The following is an 18,261-nucleotide window of genomic DNA, read 5'->3' as shown; positions in this document are numbered from 1 at the left end:
TGAAAATGACATCCAGCAAAAAAGAAGGGAAACCAGATGGGAAATTGATAAGGACATGCTTCAGGATATTTATGAGTCAACAGCTGCACAGAAGAATAAAACAGCTAGAGCAAAATTTCCAATTTGCTCTTATACTAGTATTAATGTGGGCATTCAGGGGGACATTTAAAGAGAAGGCTGTGAAAAATATAAATAGCTGTTAAAAATTCCAACTCTTCAGTGTATCAGTTTCACCAAATATTTCAATAGTGAACCACAGTCTACTGTCTAGAGAAAATATTCCAACTGTTATTTTAACCCTGGGATGGTGTGAATCAAGTCTATTAATCAAGTCAATTTCTATTGTGTTGTTCCCCATCCTTCCTGGAGATGAACTGACCAGTAACCTTGAGAAAAGAAATTTAATTACAAATCAACTGGTTCTGTTTACAGTCAATATCTGAATAGCTTGAATGTAGTTTACAATGAAATTTGTTCTACTTCACTTTACACTGTAACTATACAATATACAATAACAAATTCAGCACCTATTCTCAATGCCACAGCATTTACTTTGCCCACCATGCACTAAACAGTGTTACCTTGACACTTCTGCTTGATTGGACAGAAAACTCAAATCTGATGTCATATCTAAGTTTGCTTCTGGTGACCCAAGCTTAACCTCTGATAATAATCTTAAAGGTTGTGTTGAGGACTGGATCTGTTTGATCCTGTTGTGTATTTAACATTTCAATTATACTTGAGTAATCCTCGTATGCACGTATGTATATATGTATGTATGTATGTATGTGTGTATGTATGTGTATTGATTAAGCATTCTTGAATAATTCATTTTGGGTTATATGTATAAACATGTGAATTGCATACATCGTCACATTACCACATGATACCTGTGTGCCTCGCTTAAAGTAAACATAAAATTAGACCCGTATTTTGGACTCCCATGTCTTCCTTTGAATTAGTTTAATGTTTTGAAATTACAAACCATAACAGATCGTAAATGGGAAGTACCTTAAACCAGAAGCCTATCCTCAACCGTGACACCCACGTGGGGTGATGATACTCCAAGGTGCCCAGGGACTGTCAGCTTCTGTACCATAACACATATGAATATTCTGATTTGATTACAAAAACTATCATCTCAAAACTGATGGGACACAAGAAACAGAACTCAATAGATTTTGAGACCTAAATCAATTGAAAAAAGATCTAGTGCTTTCCCAGCGTACATGACAAATAAACTCTTCTCAGGTCTCAACCAGGTACAGGTATTGACTATAACCAACATTTCAATGACAAATTCTGCCATTTTCTTCACGGATTGTGGTGAACTACATATACCTGTCTGGACACGCCCCCTGCTGACTGCTCCTGTGGCTCCTCCCACAGACCCCTATATAAAGGCGATTGAGGTCTGAGCCCGGCCTCTCTGTCCCCAGGATGTAGTATGGTGGTCAGCCACTGCTTGTTCCTTCTTCCAGTCAATAAAAGCCGATATCTCGCCTTTACGTCTCAGAGTGAGTTATTGATGGTGCATCACGGATGATGCCCAGGTATGTCTAGGCTGGGTGGTACCTATGCCCTTATAGTTTGTTCCTCCTGATTGGTTGTTCTCATCCTCGTTCAAAGTAAGAACTGGAATTCAATGGTAAACAAGGGGGAAGAATGAAAACCTGATTGTATGAGGACTAACTGCTCAGGAGGGATGGCCAACAGGGCTATAGATACCAGCAGTCTAGATGTACCCAGGCATCATCCCTGAAGAAGATGGCAGAGTTTGTCATCAAAACGTCAGTTATACTCGATACATGTACCTGGCCAGAAGCCCAAAAATTACCTATTTGACCTAAATCAATTACTCTACAAAAAGAATGAGGCAGAATTGTCCTTTACTTACTCAATGCAATGGAATCAGCAACTTATTGTGTTTGCAGGAAGCTAGTGCTAAATATGTAGTTAATTGTCAGCATTCATCAGCAGGAATGCAGAATTATAACATATTAGTACATTAAAGGCAGCCCACATTGCTCCAAGGACATCTTAATGAAGGTGCACTGCGATTGGGAGTTACCTGTGAGATGAATCAAACTTGAGAATGAAAGAGGAGCTTTAAGTAAATTATTGTCTTTACATGATTTGACGTAGGTGTGAGCTTAGGGGCAGCAAAGCCTGTAGTTCAAAAGCAATTCTGGATGGACAGTAAATGCAGGCCTTTATAGTGGTACGAACAATTATTAATTGAATTAAAAATATAAAATCCTGTATCCACATGGGCACATGGGAAGCAGTTGGAATAGATAGCCACATAGAAAAGATAGCCACTTTTCCAACACTGGGGACATAAGCTGTCGATTTGAAGGAAGAATAAAAAACAGAAAATGCTACCTGTACAGCACAGGTAGTTTCTTGTATAACCATTGCAGATCTCAATGAGTTCATCTCTTATTCTTCTCAATTCTAAAAACTAGAGGTATAGCCTACATAATTCTTTCTCATACCACAGATCTATCATCACTCTGATGAATTTTCACTGCATTCTCTCCATAGTAATTATATTAATTTTTTAGGTAAGGATATCAAAACTGTAAATGATAACACAGGAATGTCCTTAGCACGACTTGACATACTGCACATACAGTAATGCATTCTTGCTCTTCCACTTAAACCCTCTTCTTCATTGCCTGTTGTACATGTATATTAGCTTTTAAAAACAATATGGTCTTTTTTGATACCAACATTGCCAAACCTCAGTTAAAAAAAACACACAGCTATTCTATTTTTTCCATATGGAGTCATTCAGTAATACAGTATAGAAAAAGGATCTTCATTCAAACTGGTCCATGCATCCTCCTTGCTAATCCCAGTTGCCTACTTTGTGCCCATATCCATCCCTCCATGCCCTTCCCCACCGTGTACCTATCGAAACGCCTTTTCAATGTTACAATTGCAGCAGCCTTGACCACTCCCTCTGGCAGCTCATCCCAGATACTCAGTATCTTCTGTGTTAAGAATTTACCACTCAGGTCTCTTAAATCTCAAACTGCATCTATGCCCTTTACCTCTCGACTATGAAATTCCACTTAATCTATACCCAATATGATATAATAAACTTTCATGAGGCCACCTCTCATTCTCCTTCATTCCAAGAAATAAAGATCCAGTGTGGCCAATCTTTCCTTATAACTCAGGACCTCTTGTCCAGGCAGCAGCCTCATAAATCTCTTTTGCACCCTCTCCAACTTGACAATGCCTTTCTTATAATAGGCTGACCAGAACTTACACAATACTCCAAGTGCAGCCTCACCAATGTGCAACATAATGTACTTAATATCATACTCAACTTGCAAGTTAACATTTAGGGAATCCTGCACAAGGACTCCCAAGTCATTTTGCACTTCTGATTTCTGAATTTTCTCCATTTATAAAATTGTCCACACCTTTATTCCTTCTACCAAAGTACAGGACTACACACTTCCCTATATTGTATTCTATCTGCCACTTCTTTGTCCATTCTCCAAATCTGTGCAAGTCCTTCTGCAGACACTCTGCTTTCTCAACACATGTCCGCCAACCTAGCTTTGTATCGTTTGCAACCTATAGTGTGCCATAGAGCCATCAATTCAATTATTCAGATCATGAGAAAGAATGGTCCCAACACTGACTCCTGCAGAACGCCAATAGCTACTGGCAGCCAACCAGAATATTTCCACTCTTTGCCTCCAGCCAGTCAATCTTCTTTTTTGTAATACCATGTGCTCTTATCTCATTAAGCAGCCTCATGTGCAGCCCTGTGTCAAAGGCCTTCCGAAAATCCAAGTATAAAACATCCAATGACTCTCCTTTGTCTATTCTGCTTGTTATTTCCTCAAAGAATTCTAGATGATCTGCTTGGCAAGATTTCCCTTTAAGGAAACCATGATGACTTTGACCTATTTTAGCATGTGCCTGCAAGTATCTCGAAACCTCATCCTTATTAATGGACTCCAACGTCTTTCCAACCACTGAAGTCAGGCTAACTGGCCTATAATTTCCTGTCTTTTTCCTCCCTCCCTTCTTAAAGACTGAAGTGACATTTGATGTTTTAAGCTTTCTGCTGGAGATAAACCACTAAAATGCAATGGTATTTTATAAATTGTTATTGCCAGCTCTATTTAGCAGAAGGGGGAATTTTAAATGGATGTAATCAACAAGGGTTATGCAATAGCTAAGTGTTATGGTAAAGAGGACCAACAAGCCATAAAGAGAAAAGGAACAGAAGAAAAAAAAATAAGAATCAAAAAATGTGTTAATGTGGTGCTTAGTTTGGGCTCCAAGGCATTTACAAATATAATTATGGGTAAGTGAGATCAAGTATCAAGAGAAAGATCTTGTAACTTTATGACATCTTGGAAGATTCTTGCACAACCCAGAATATGAAAATAATTGTGGTACAATCCAAGAAAAATCTCTCATCTGCTGAGAATGACCACCACTATAATGACAGGAACTGTGTAAGCAAAATGTAAGCATTGCTGGATAAGTACATCTCATTAAACTACACCTTGTTTACTTGAAGATTTTAGTTTAAAAATTGAAGAAAATGGTTATCATAAACATGACCATGAAGTGACTGTATTGTAAAAACTCAAATTAATGCATTTTAAAGCAGGGAATCTGAGCTCCTTACACTATGTGAGACTCCAATTCCCACCCTAAATGAATTCTGAATCTGAAGTAATCCAACAAGTTGCTTGGTTGCATAATGGTAACCATGGATGCATTATATGTGTCAGCCTTTCTGTATTGTCCAACTGCTGAATGAAAACCAAACTGAGTATGTGTTCCTAAAGATCTTTCAGGTCAAGGTCCAGAAAGATCTCAAGTTGATAGTTCACACTAAAAGAAGAAACAATCTAGATGCAGTATAGTGGACATAATAGTAAATCTGAGAGACTGCATTGCTGTCACACACTCCTTAGTAACCATACATGAGTTAGTGATAGGATACCTATATGAGCAGACTTCCTCTTTTTCATTTGAATACGAGGCCAGAGAACTTGAAAGCTGAAAAACATTTTCATTAAAGAGAAACTACAAAAGGATATTTAAAGAAAATATAACGCTTAAAATGAAAGTTAAATGAAAAGTACAACATAAACAAAAGACATTTTTCACATGGAAATGAAAGTGAACCAGAACGAAGAGCATCAGAGTAATGCAATTCACTCCAAGAATCCTCTGTTTAAATGTATAAAGTAATGCACACAGTTTTCAAATATACCAAGGTATTTGACAAGGTCCCACATTGGAGGTTGGTCAAGAAGGTGTAGTTGCTCGGCATTCAAGATGAGATAGAAAATTGGATTAGATATTGGCTTTGTGGAAGAAGTCAGATAGTGGTAGTAGATGACTGCTTCTCCGACTGGAAGCCTGTGTCTAGTGGAATGCCGCAGGAATCGTTGCTGGGTCTGTTGTTTGTCATCTGTACCAATGATCCGGATGATAATGTAGTTAACTGGATCAGCAAATTTGCAGATGACACCAAGGTGGGGGCGTAGTGTACAGCTAAGAAGACTATGAGAGCTTGGACCAGCTGGATAAATGGTCTGAAAAATGGCAGATGGAATTTAATGCAGACAGTGCGAGGTGTTGCACTTCAGTAGGACTAACCAGGGTAGGTCTTACATTGTGGATGGTAGGGCTCTGAGCACTGCTGTAGAACAAAGGGATTTGGGAATTTAGTCTCAAAATTCATTGGAAGTGCCATCACACGTAGATAAGGTCACGAAGAAAGCTTTTGGCACATTGCACTTCATAAAACAAAGTATTGAGTACAGGAGATTGGATGTTATGTTGAAGTTGTACAAGACATTGGTGAAGCCTTATTCAGAGTATTGTGTGCAGCTTTGGTCACCTACCTACAGGAAAGATGTAAATAAGGCTGAAAGAGTACAGAGAAAATTTACAAGGATGTTACCGGGACTGGAGGACTTGAGTTAAAAGGAAAAATTGATTAAGTTAGGACTTTATTCCTTAGAATGTAGAAGATTGAAAGGGGATTTGATAGAGTTATACAGAATTATTAAGTGTATAGATAAGTTAAATACAAGTAAGCTTTTTCCACTGTGGTTGGGTGGGAGTACAACTAGAAGTCATGAAAGGTGAAATGTTTGAACTAACCATGAAGGGAAACTTCTTCACTCAGAGGGTCTTGAGAGTGTAGAATGAGTTGCCAGCACAAGTGGTGCATCCAAACCTGATTCCAAAGATTAAGAGAAGTTTGGATAGCTATATGGATGGTAGGGCATGGAGAGCTAAGGTCCTGGTGCAGGTCGATGAGAGTAGAAAGTTTAAATGGGCAAAAGTGAATGGGAAGTTGGATGAGTGGGAATCCAACAAAAGGCAATTAAAAAAGCTATAAGAAGGGAGAAGAAAAAAAATGAGGCTAGGCTAGCCATTAATATAAAGCAGAATACCAAAAGTTTTTCAGTTATATAAAGAGTAAAAGGGAGGTGAGAGTTGCTATTGGACCACTGGAAAATGATGCTGCTGAGGTAGTGATGGGGGACAAAGGAATGCCAGATGAACTTAATGAGTGCTTTGCATCAGCTTTCACTGTGGAAGACAGTAACAGTGTGCCAGAGGTCCATTAGTGTCAGGAATGAGGAGTGAGTGCCATTGCTATTACAAAGGAAGAAGTGCTGGAGAAACTCAAAGGTCGTAAGGTGGATAAGTCACCTGGGCCAGATGGACTACATGCCAGAGTCCTGAGAGAGGTTGCTGAAGAGATAGTGGATGCATTGGTCATGATCTTTCAAGAATCACTTGATTCTGACATGGTCCCAGAGGACTGGTAGATTGCAAATGTCACTCCACTGTTTAAGAAGGGAGGAAGGCAAAAGAAAGCAAATGTCAGGCTAGTTAGCCTAACCTCAGTTGTTGGGAAAATGTTGGAGTCTATTATTAAGGATGAGGTTTTGAGGTAGGTGGAAACTAATGATAAAATAAGTCAAAGTCAGCATGGTTTCTGTGAAGGGATATCTTGCCTGACAAATCTGTTAAGAGTTCTTCAAGGAAGCTGGGGGGACAAAGTGGGTGTCATTTACTTTGATTTTCAGAAGGTGTTTGATAAGGTGCCATACATGAGGCTGCATAACCAGATAAAATCCTGTGACGTTCCAGAAAAGATACTGGCATGGTTAGTGGGATGGCTGACAGGCAGAAGGCAGTGAGTGGGAATAAAAGGGGCCTTTTCTGGTTGGCTGCCGGTGACTAGTGGTGTTCCTCGGGTATGGGATCGCTGCTTTTCACATTGTTTGTCAATGGTTTAGATAATGGAATCGATGGCTTTGTGGCAAAGTTTGCGGATGATATGAAGATAGGTGGAGGGTAGGTAGCGTTGAGGAAGCAGTGCGACTACAGCAGGACTTAGACAAATTGGATGAATGAGTAAAAAGGTGGCAGATGGAATACAGTGTTGGGAAATGTATGATTATACATTTGGTAAAAGGAACAATAGTATGGATTATTATCTAAATGAGGGAAGGTTCAAACATAAGATGTGCACAGGGACTTAGGAGTCCTCATGCAAGACTCCCAGAACATTAACTTACAGGTTGAGTCTGTGGTAAAGAAGACAAATGCAATGTTGGCATTCATTTCAAGGGGAATGGAATATAAAAGCAAAGAGATAGTGCTGAAGCTTTATAAGATACTAGTCAGGCCACACTTGGAGCACTGTCTTGATATGAGTCTTGGGCCTCATATCTCAGAAAAAATGTGTGTCATTGGGAGAGGGTCCAGAGGAGGTTCATGAGGATGATTCCAGGAATGAAGGTGTTAACATATGAGGAGCATTTGGCAGCTTTGGGCCTGTACTCACTGGAATTTAGAAGAATGCGGGTGATCTCATTGAAACCTACCAAATGTTGAAAGGACTAGATAGGGTAGATATGGAGAAAATGTTTCCTATGGTGGGGATATCCAGAACTAGAGGGCGCAACCTCAAGACTGAGGAGCAACCCTTTAGAACAGAGGTTTTAGCCAGAGTCGTAAATCCGTGGAATGCTCTGCCACAGACTGTGGTGGAAGCCAAGTTCATGGGTATATTTAAGGCTTAAGTTGATCATTTTCTGATCGGTCAGGACATCAAAGGATATGGTGAGAAGGTGGGTGTAATGCGTTGAGTTGAATCTAGGATCAGCCATGATGGAATGGTGGAGCAGACTTGATGGACTGAATGGCCTAATTCTGCTCCTATGTCTAATGGTCTTATGGCATGGATTAGATGTGCCAAAGGGCTTTTTTCTCTGTTGTACTTTTCTGTGATTCTATGACCAAAGCTCTCTTGGAAGCCAAGCAGATTGCAACCAGACTAACAATCTGTAAATTTCCGATTTAAAGCTAAGATATACACCATTATGTAAATGGGTTTTAGTTAACTTTGAGGGGTGATTAGCAAATGAATCCATGTTCATACTGGGCCTGAGCCCTCCCTTTAGCTTTAGGAGTTAGCAGAGAGAAAAGCTTCCATTACCTTTAGATGTAAGCCGATTATTCTGCAAGTTAAAAGTTTCCAGACTCTGCAGCCTTGATAACTCCTCCAGTGGGATCACTTCCAAAGCATTGTTCTGTATAAAAAGAAATGACATGAATTTTGAGTTCTGCCAAAAGCCCAGAAAGCTCCCTTTAAGCTTGAGGAGGTGATCAGAAGTGAATTGGAAGAAGGATATCTCACCGTAGTAGTGCACTACCGTGGGAAACTGATCTATGATTACAGTAAAACAAAGCGAAGCAATGATGATGCTTGTATAACAATGTGTGCATTTAACTTCAGTGCTTATTATATTTCTGGACTGCTTTCAAAATGTAGTTTTGGCAAGGTCTACTGGCACCTTCACTCCACCCTATCCCATGAGAATGTCCCGCGTTTCAAAACCTCTGGGTACATACTGTAGGTTTCAAATCAACAGACGACTTTTGGCTGATACAAGTAAGTAGTGGATTTCTGCATGTGTGGAAATGTTCTGATAAATGAAATGATTGAAGTAGCCTCTGCTACTTCCATATTCTGTCAACAATTAACTCCTATATTTTACTCTCAGGCCACCCAAAGTATCACAAACTTTTTCAAAGTAGTTTTTCTCATCTTGTAAAAGATGTTGATTGAGGTCACAATATGATTTGTGTTTAATATTTCTACCTCATGGGGCATCCCATGAGTCATGCTTGTTTTAATGACAATTTCAATCACTGTTTTGAACTCAGCTTGTGGAACCGTGCTTTACAAAAAGCTTAGAAGTTCTCTTTATATACAAATAGATCTATAATTAGTTAACTGGAACTGGAATGTTATTTTGATTTTAAATTATTTGGTCAACAAATGTAAGGCTTTGATAAGTTCAAAGGGGCATCATGGCAGTTTATCAGTCAGCGTAATGCTTCAAATACTGTCGCTGTCTCTAAGGAGTTCGTATGTTCCCCTGGTGACCACATGGGTTTCCTCCAGGTGTTCTGGTTTCCTCCCACAGTCCAAAGACACATTAGCTTGTAGGTTAATTTGGTCATTGTAAAACAGTTCTGTGATTAGGCGAGGGATTAATAGGGGGATTGTTGGATGCTGTGGCTCGTTGGGTCAGAAGATCCTGTTCCACACCTTATCTCTAAATAAAATAACAAAAAACCCTTACTCAATGTCAATAAGGCAAAGGAGTTGCTTATTGACTTTAGGATGAGGAAACTAGGACCATGAACCAGACCTCATCGGAGGTAGAGGTCCGAGGTCATCAGAAGATCAGCAATTTAAAATCCCTCAATGATGTCATTTTAGAGGACCAGTTCTGGGCCCAGCACACAAATGCAATTATGAAGAAAGCACAACAGTCTCTCTATTTTCTAGTTTGCGAAGATACGGCATAACATCTAAAACTTAAACAAATTTCTGTAGATGTGTGGTGGAGCGTATATTGACTGGCTGCATCACAGACTGGTATGCAAACACCATTGTTCTTGAACTGTAAATCTCAGAAAAATAGTGGATACAGCCCAGTCCATCACAGGTAAAGCTCTCCCCACCATTGAGCACATCTACATAGAGTGTTGTCACAGGAAGGCAGCATCCCACATCAGGGACCTCTACAACCTAGGTTATGCTCTCTTCTCACTGCTGCCATCAGTAAAAAGGTCCAGGACTCACACTACCAGGTCAGGAACAATTATTCCGCTTCAATCATCAGGCTCTTGAACCAAAGAGGATAACTTCACTTGCCCTATCGTTGAAATGTTCCCACAACCTATGGACTCATTTTCAAGGACTCTTCATCTCATGTTCTTGGTACTTATTGCTAATTTATTTATTATTATTTATTTCTTTTTGCATCACACAGTTTGTTATCCTTTGCACACTAGTAGAACACCTAAACTGGTGTTGTCCCTCAATGGTTCTATTCTGATTATTATTGTGGATTGGTTATGGCTGCAAGAATATTAACCTTATGGCTGTAGATGGTGACATCTTTGATAACAAATTTACTCTGAATTTTTAAAATAAAAAGGAAGCTCAATTTATGTTGTATTTTCATAATACAGCAAGCTTAATATATTAATGCAGTGGGAAGAACAACCAGAGGGTCGTGGGTTGATATCTGGTTGGACCAAACCCTGGAGAAAGGTCTTTATAATGAGTTTAAGTATGCAGGGACTAGGCAGGAAGATAAGGCTTTCCATTCAAGGACGTCAGAGGTGTCCTCCTCCTTCAAAGAATGCAGGTTCTTTTCCTCCAACATTGATGCCGCCCTCACCTGCGCCTCAATTTCCTGGACATCTGTGCTCACCCACTGCCTTAACAGCAATAGTGTTTCTCTAGTCCTCACCTACCATGAGCTGCATCCAAAACATTATTCTCCACAACTTCCACCATCTTCACAGGATCTTGTTACCAAATACATCTTTACCTGCCCCCATTCTCCACTTTCCCCAGGGACCACTCCTTCTGCGCTTTGTCCCTCCCCACTAATCCCCCTCATGGCACATATCCCAGCAAGTGACAGAAATGCCCATTCCAATATGTCAGTCCATGGCCTACTCTTTTGCCACGATGAGGCCCCTTTCAGGGTGAAGGAGCAACACCTCATAATCCATCTAGATAGCCTCCAAGCTGATCCATTTCTACTTCTGGTAAATTTTTCCCCTTCCCCTTATTCTACTCTCACTCTAGTCTCCTACCTCTTCTCCGCACCTGCCTATAACATCTCCCTGATGCTCCTCCTTTCCTTTTTCCCATGGTCTGCTCTCCTCTCCTATCAGATCCCTTCTTCCTCAGCCCTTTATCTTTCCCATCCACCTGGCTTCACCTTCCAGCTTGTCTTTCTTCCCCTCTCTCCACCTTTTCTCTCTGGCATTTTCCCCCTTCCTTTCCAGTCCTGAAGAAGGGTCGTGGCTCAAAACCTTGAGTGTTTATTCATTTCTATAGATGCTGCTTGATCTGCTGAGTTCCTCCAGCATGTTGTGTGTGTTGCTCAGGAGAAAAATAAATTTACGCTTGACTAGATGAACTGTACTGTCCTTTAGTCTGTTAATGCTAATTGCTAAAATGGTTGCCTATGCCTAATACCAAAAAGGTTTCAGCTTGCGTTAGCCTGAAATGATAATAGAATGTCAGGTGGAAATACAACTCTGGAGAGGGCATGGAACAATTGCCATGTATAGCTGTTCATCAAAAGCTACTATTTGCTACACATCAAGGGGCAGACATTCTTAAAAGTTCTTTTTTTGCAGTGGAACAGGACAGAGCAAGACAATCCTCGTATTTATACTATTGGTTACCTGCAAAGACAGATGTAATATCGTTTGCGATAAGTTCTTGGGAAATTCCTTTAGGTCCACCCCAGCACAGTTCACAGTTCCATCCAGGTTACAACTGCAGTCAGTAGGGCAGTAGTCTACTTGCACGTTGAGATCAGTTGTCACTCCTGTTTGATTCTTTACTAATTCATGGATGTAATTTTCTTCACTTATTGCACTGCAGCTGAAACTCAGAAGACATAGCAACACAGGGTGCCAACTGCTCCAATTCATTTTTACCTCCTGAAACAATGCAACTCTTTTTAAGATTTAGCACATACAAGGTGGGATAGAATTTCACAGCCTATTTAATACAAAATTTTAATTCCATCATTTTAACTATAATTAGTGGAGAAAATTAATTATTAAATGTGCTAAAACTTGAAGTTAGCCTGAGGTACAACTGATTATAATATATACTTTGCAAATTCCTCACATTTATAATCCAAAATCTCCATCTTTCACTGTAACATGCAGATTGAGAAATTAAAGGTATTAAATATTAATATTTGGTATTATTTCACTTGGAATAGTTAATAGACTGCACTAAATATTTAGATATGTATTGTTATTAATGTACATATTTTTCTTTACATTCAACAAATAATTATTACTGCTGGTGAACAATACACTCAGCCTACCGTAATCACCTCTTAACCAAGAACAGGGTGTAAAGATTTACAGTGAGAATGTGATTTTCATTTCTCCAAAGTGCCCTGGGCTTGGACAAGTTTTTATTCTAGGAAGATCTTTTCCAGATGTGAATCAAAAATGGAGAGAAACTATGCATCAACTTCCAAACATAACTTCCGTTCTCTTTCAGAAACATGCAAGAGAAATGTTTAGGACCATTCTGGAGTTATCATATGGGAGCACACAACTCTGCAAAACTTTTCTTGGGTAAGTCTCTGGAAAGCCTAGCCAAAACACACTATTGAACAAACTTCTTTTATGTCTAATCATTCATTTTCAATTGGCTAAAAGCCCTAATAAGAGAGAACCATGTCTAACTCGGTAATAACACTCCAGAGCGAAAGCAGGAAAATGCCACGTATTAAAATTAACAGGAACTATTAAACAACATTTCAGTAATGTTTTACAAGTGCTTTACCTTGACTGGTGCTGTTAATTAAAACCAGGCATTTCAGTACCATTTACTGAACACTAAACAATCACTAACAAAACTAGCAAAGTGGCATTCAATTAGTCGCTGTTTCATTTAGATCAACTTGGATAATTAAAGTTTTAGTGTTTATACTGGTCCTCAACATAAATTGCTGTATTATAGTTGGAACTTATTGATGTCCCTCTTTGGAAAGAGGGTTCTGATGACCTCCATCTTGATCTCTTCTTAGAAGTTCCAGCCATCTAAGTACCTCGTAAAACAAAATCTCTATCTCTACACAAGTAGATGCAGTTTTAGTTTACTGTATTAATTTATACTTCAAAGTTACAGTTATTCTCCTTCCTATATTTTAGAATACATTTCATTTTTAACTTATTACTTTAGCACATTGCTAATACAGTACATGATTGCTTACTGTAAATAATACTAGTTAATTACTAAAAAGACACTGAATAATCATATATATAAAAAAAAGATTTGAACGTTTTCTTCCCTCTTGCCATACTAGATACACACCTGAGTCTGTTTACAATAAACGCACACAGATCGAATTCAACTGCACAGAGGCAAACAATCCTCCTAAGTCTGACCTGATGTTATTGCTTTTCCTTTTCCTCCTATTGGGAGCTGCTCTTGCTTGTAGTTTCATTAATGAAGTGCAGTCCAATTTTTTTTAAACTTCTGTTTAGGTTGAACTGTCAATCAAATAAGATTCTTGCATCCTTCACTGATAAGATTACTACCTCGGCAAAATTCTCTGAAGGACTAAGCCTTCACAACAGGGTCTGAATTAAACACTCGTGGTATGACTATGATTTGTAGGAATGCGTTGCTGTGCTCTTTTGGGACTTTGTAACACATGAGATGCATGGTTGAGACCACACAAAGTAATCTACCATATTTCCTCAATTAGAATCAAATACTTCTTTGAAATGCTGAGATATTCTGCCAGACTCTGAGAATGCATTTTATTTATAGAGGTCATTTTGTAATTAATACAGTAATAACATTTTCATAGGGATTACATTGAGCAACAATGCACTTTACTTTTGTCTACCAAATTAGCTTTTATCTAAAGATTACAGTAATTTTCATACTTTTTTTAATAATATTGTGCTTCTCAAAATGAGGGACAGAACACTTATCAGTTTGGGTACATATCATTAGCTACAAGCTTTCCCTGTTTAGGGAGACCACACATAACTGATGAATCCAACTCTCTTGACCAGGCAACTTCTGCATGAATATTCCATCAATAGTTGATGATTATTGAACAGTTTCAACATTTGTGTTTTCAATGTTTATGCAATAACATTGGGAATTGCAGAATTTTGACAGAGAGGCAAAGGTGACATGCTTCCATGCTGAATTGATGAGTGACCTAGAGGGAAAGGTTGACGATATTGTGGTGTTCAGCTCCTTACTCGCAAGGTTTGCTCGTCTCTGCGCTGAACTGTGGCTGTGGCCTGCAACTAATGGGCTCCTGGATCCCCTGTGACCAGCTTCATGGCTGTGAACTCACTTTTGTGAACTTCAATTCTGAATGTCATTTGCTTACTTCTTATTGTTCGCATGATTTTTCTTTTCTTTTGCACATTTGGTGTATGACTGCCTTCTTTTTCAAAGCGTTCTATTGGGTTTCGTTGTTTTGTGGCTGCCTGTAAGGAGATGAGTCTCAAAGTAGTATCTAGTATACATACTTTGATAATATATGTACTTTGAACTTTGATGCAATTGTCCTTGTCCTTCCTCATGATCAAGGTCACAAGTCTGGAAGAGGCTGTTGGAGGAGGTTTAAGTAACTGGTACAACACATCTTGCAAAAACATATTTTCTGTCCACAATGCACCAGTGATGATGTTATGACCAACTGATCCATTTATTTGCACCACTATGTCCTGAATAATGCTCAGGTCACTGACCAAATGCTGTGGTGTTGAAACCCCAACTCTCCTTGCATAATGCTCCTTCCTTCTGTCCTGCACTGTTGAGGAAAAAGAGGAGAGAGGACCTATTTACAACAGTCACTGGTCAAAGGTGAGAGATACAGATTTCAAGATAAAGGATGCAAGGACAAACTCTGTTTAATACATAGAATTAATATTTGTTGCAATGGCACAAACAGAAATGATTGCCTGCAAAGGAAACGGGAGTGTTTTGCAGAGTTATGGGACTAATTCAAAGGATTCAAATTACATTCATTATCAAAGTATGCATACAGTAAACAACCCTGGGATTTGACCCCTCCACAGACAGCAACAAAACAAAGAAAACCAAGAAAGAAAATAATGGAAAACTGTTTTAAAAATTGCTCAAATGGCAATAAAATCATCAACCCCCATGCAAAAAAATTACTCAAATGGCAAAAAGAACATCAAACCCTCTTCAACCAAAAAAAAAACAAATCGCGCAAACGGCAATGAGGAAGAACAAGCAAAAACACAGAATATAAAACGCAAAATCGAAGAGCCCATATTCAGTATAGCTCAGTGTTCATTGTCTGCAGGCTGCCCCAACTCAATAGCACCCAAAAATAGCAACAGGAAGAGGAGTGACCATAAACCAGAAAACACATCATAATGTGAACTAGTCCAATCCAGGACTAATGCAATTGTTCCAATAGAAACTGACTAAACATGATGAAAAAAAGGATGCTATTCGAATAACAAATTTATCAGTTTGAATCAATCCATCTTGTTGATTATAGTAAAAAGATTACATTACGTTTACTTGTTATTAAGAGATTCTGTAAAGATATTCATTCTAAGTACATTTGCTTATCCCTTTTATCATCTTACTGCCTGTATCTAATTGAAATCTCCCTGAATTCATGGTTGGCCCATCCAAAACTGGATTCTAATAATGATATAAAAATTATTTGTATAGATTTAGCGCTATACATTATTTTAAAAAAAATCTATTCCTTTACTTTAAAAACTGTGACTCATATGCTTTGTAATACTGTATTTTTTTCTTACTTTGCAAAACTATGCTTAGTGAAATTAATATTCAGAAATTGCAAACATGAAATCAAAACAGTACTTTTGCAACTTAACTGTTTCCTTGGCCTAATATTGCACTCCAGACTTTTAAAGACAATTTCCACCCATATAATGCTGAACATCATTGGAACATCTAACAGCACAGGGATTGAGGGCAATAAGCAGAAAATTATTGTGGCAATGGGAAATGTGTCGTGCACAGTTGAAGTCAGAAGTTTACATACACCTTAGCCAAATACATTTAAACTCAGAGTTTCACAATTCCTGTCATTTAATCCTAGAAAACATTCCCTGTCTTAGGTCAGTTAGGATCACTACTTTATTTTAAGGATGTGAAATGTCAGAATAATAGTAGGGAGAATGATTTATTTCAGCTTTTATTTCTTTCATCACATTTCCTGTGGGTTTATAAGTTTACATACACTTTGTTAGTATTTGGTAGCATTGCCTTTAAATTGTTTAACTTGGGTCAAACGTTTCGGGTAGCCTTCCACAAGCTTCTCACAGTAAGTTGCTGGAATTTTGTTCCAATCCTCCAGACAGAACTGGTGTAACTGAGTCAGGTTTGTAGGACTCTTTGCTCGTACATGCTTTTTCAGTTCTGCCCACAAATTTTCTATCAGATTGAAGTCAGAAAATGATGTCAAGTCTGGTTCATCCTTGGGAGCAATTTCCAGATGCCTGAAAGTACCACATTCATCTGTTACAAACAATCGTACGCAAGTATAAACACCATGGAACCACACCACCATCATACCGCTCAGGAAGGAGACGCATTCTGTCTCCTAGAGATGAACGTACTTTGGCGTGAAAAGTGCAAATCAATCCCAGAACAACAACAAAGGACCTTGTGAAGATGCTGGAGGAAACAGGTGGGGGGGGGGGGGGCAGGGACGGGTGTGTGTGTGTGTGTGTGTGTGTGTACATATATATATCCACAGTAAAACGAGTCCTATATCCTGAAAGACTGCTCAGAAGCCACTGCTCCAAAACAGCCATAAAAAAGCCAGACTACAGTTTGCAAGTGCACATGGGGACAAAGATCTTACTTTTTGGAGAAATGTCCTCTGGTCTGATGAAACAAAAATTGAACTGTTTAACCATAATGACCATCGTTATGTTTTGAGGAAAAAGGGTGAGGCTTTCAAGCCGAATAACACCATCCCAACTGTGAAGCATGGAGGTGGCAGCATCATGTTGTGGGGTGCTTTGCTGCAGGAGGAACTGGTGCACTTCACAAAATAGATGACATCATGAGGAAGGAAAATTATGTGGATATATTGAAGAAACATCTCAAGACATCAGCCAGGAAGTTAAGGCTCAGTCACAAATGGGTCTTCCAAACGGACAATGACCCCAAGCATACCTGCAAAGTTGTGGCAAAATTGCTTAAGGACAACAAAGTCAAGGTATTGGAGTGGCCAGCACAAAGCCTTGACCTCAATCCGATAGAAAATTTGTGAGCAGAACTGAAAAAGGAGCAAGGAGGCCTACAAACCTGACACAGTTACACCAGTTCTGTCTGGAGGATTGGAACAAAATTCCAGCAACTTACTGTGAGAAGCTTGTGAAAGGCTAACCAAAACGTTTGACCCAAGTTAAACAATTTAAAGGCAATGCTACTAAATTCTAACAAAGTGTATGTAAACTTATAAACCCACAGGAAATGTGATGAAAGAAATAAAAGCTGAAATAAATCATTCTCCCTACTATTATTCTGACATTTCACATCCTTAAAATAAAGTAGTGATCCTAACTAATCTAAGACAGGGAATGTTTTCTAGGATTAAATGTCAGGAATTGTGAAACACTGAGTTTAAATGTATTCGGCTAAGGTGTATGTAAACTTCTGACTTCAATTGTATACCTGTTTCAACAATACCCCTCTTCTTAACACAATGTCAACGCAGAATGAAAGGCAGGGTGTGAAAGCATTTGATCTTCAGTGCTAACCACACTGAACAAGTTTGAAATATGCTGCTGCCATCACTCCAGCTAACTGGTGTGAGACAATAATGGACTCCCCCAACAACATGGCAGTCAAATCCTGCAGAATATTATACAGGTCGGACTGAGTTGTCAATCAACATTGTCTGACCAGGCCAAAGATTTCTAAAATACAAATTACATTTATAACCCTTTTTTAAAAAAGAATAATCATATTGCTTTCACAAATTGTAATGTTTTAACCCAGAAGTACTATTACAATCAGTCTACTTTTTGGAACTGTAAAATAAATACTGCAACACAGCCAACTATGGAACATAACAATCCTATCACGTCAAAGAGAAGAGCCAACTGTTCACAAGCAGA

The 18,261-nt window shown here is 38.8% G+C and overlaps 1 protein-coding gene across 1 annotated transcript in view; it reads right to left on the bottom strand.

Moving 5' to 3' along the window:
• The window catches only part of podn (podocan), a 40,493-nt gene extending 28,348 nt beyond the window's left edge, over nt 1–12,145 (bottom strand). Inside the window, exons 1-2 of the mRNA XM_059984327.1 lie at nt 11,803–12,145; nt 8,516–8,609 (exon numbers count right to left, since the gene is read on the bottom strand). Of these exons, the coding sequence (XP_059840310.1) occupies nt 8,516–8,609; nt 11,803–12,054 (346 nt within the window). The 5' untranslated portion in view covers nt 12,055–12,145. The remainder of the gene's footprint in view (nt 1–8,515; nt 8,610–11,802) is intronic.
• Between the last annotated feature and the right edge of the window lie 6,116 nt (nt 12,146–18,261).

This window comes from Hypanus sabinus, chromosome 11, assembly GCF_030144855.1.
Source record: "Hypanus sabinus isolate sHypSab1 chromosome 11, sHypSab1.hap1, whole genome shotgun sequence".
NCBI lineage: Eukaryota > Metazoa > Chordata > Chondrichthyes > Myliobatiformes > Dasyatidae > Hypanus > Hypanus sabinus.
This window is presented reverse-complemented; position numbering and strand designations above follow the sequence as displayed.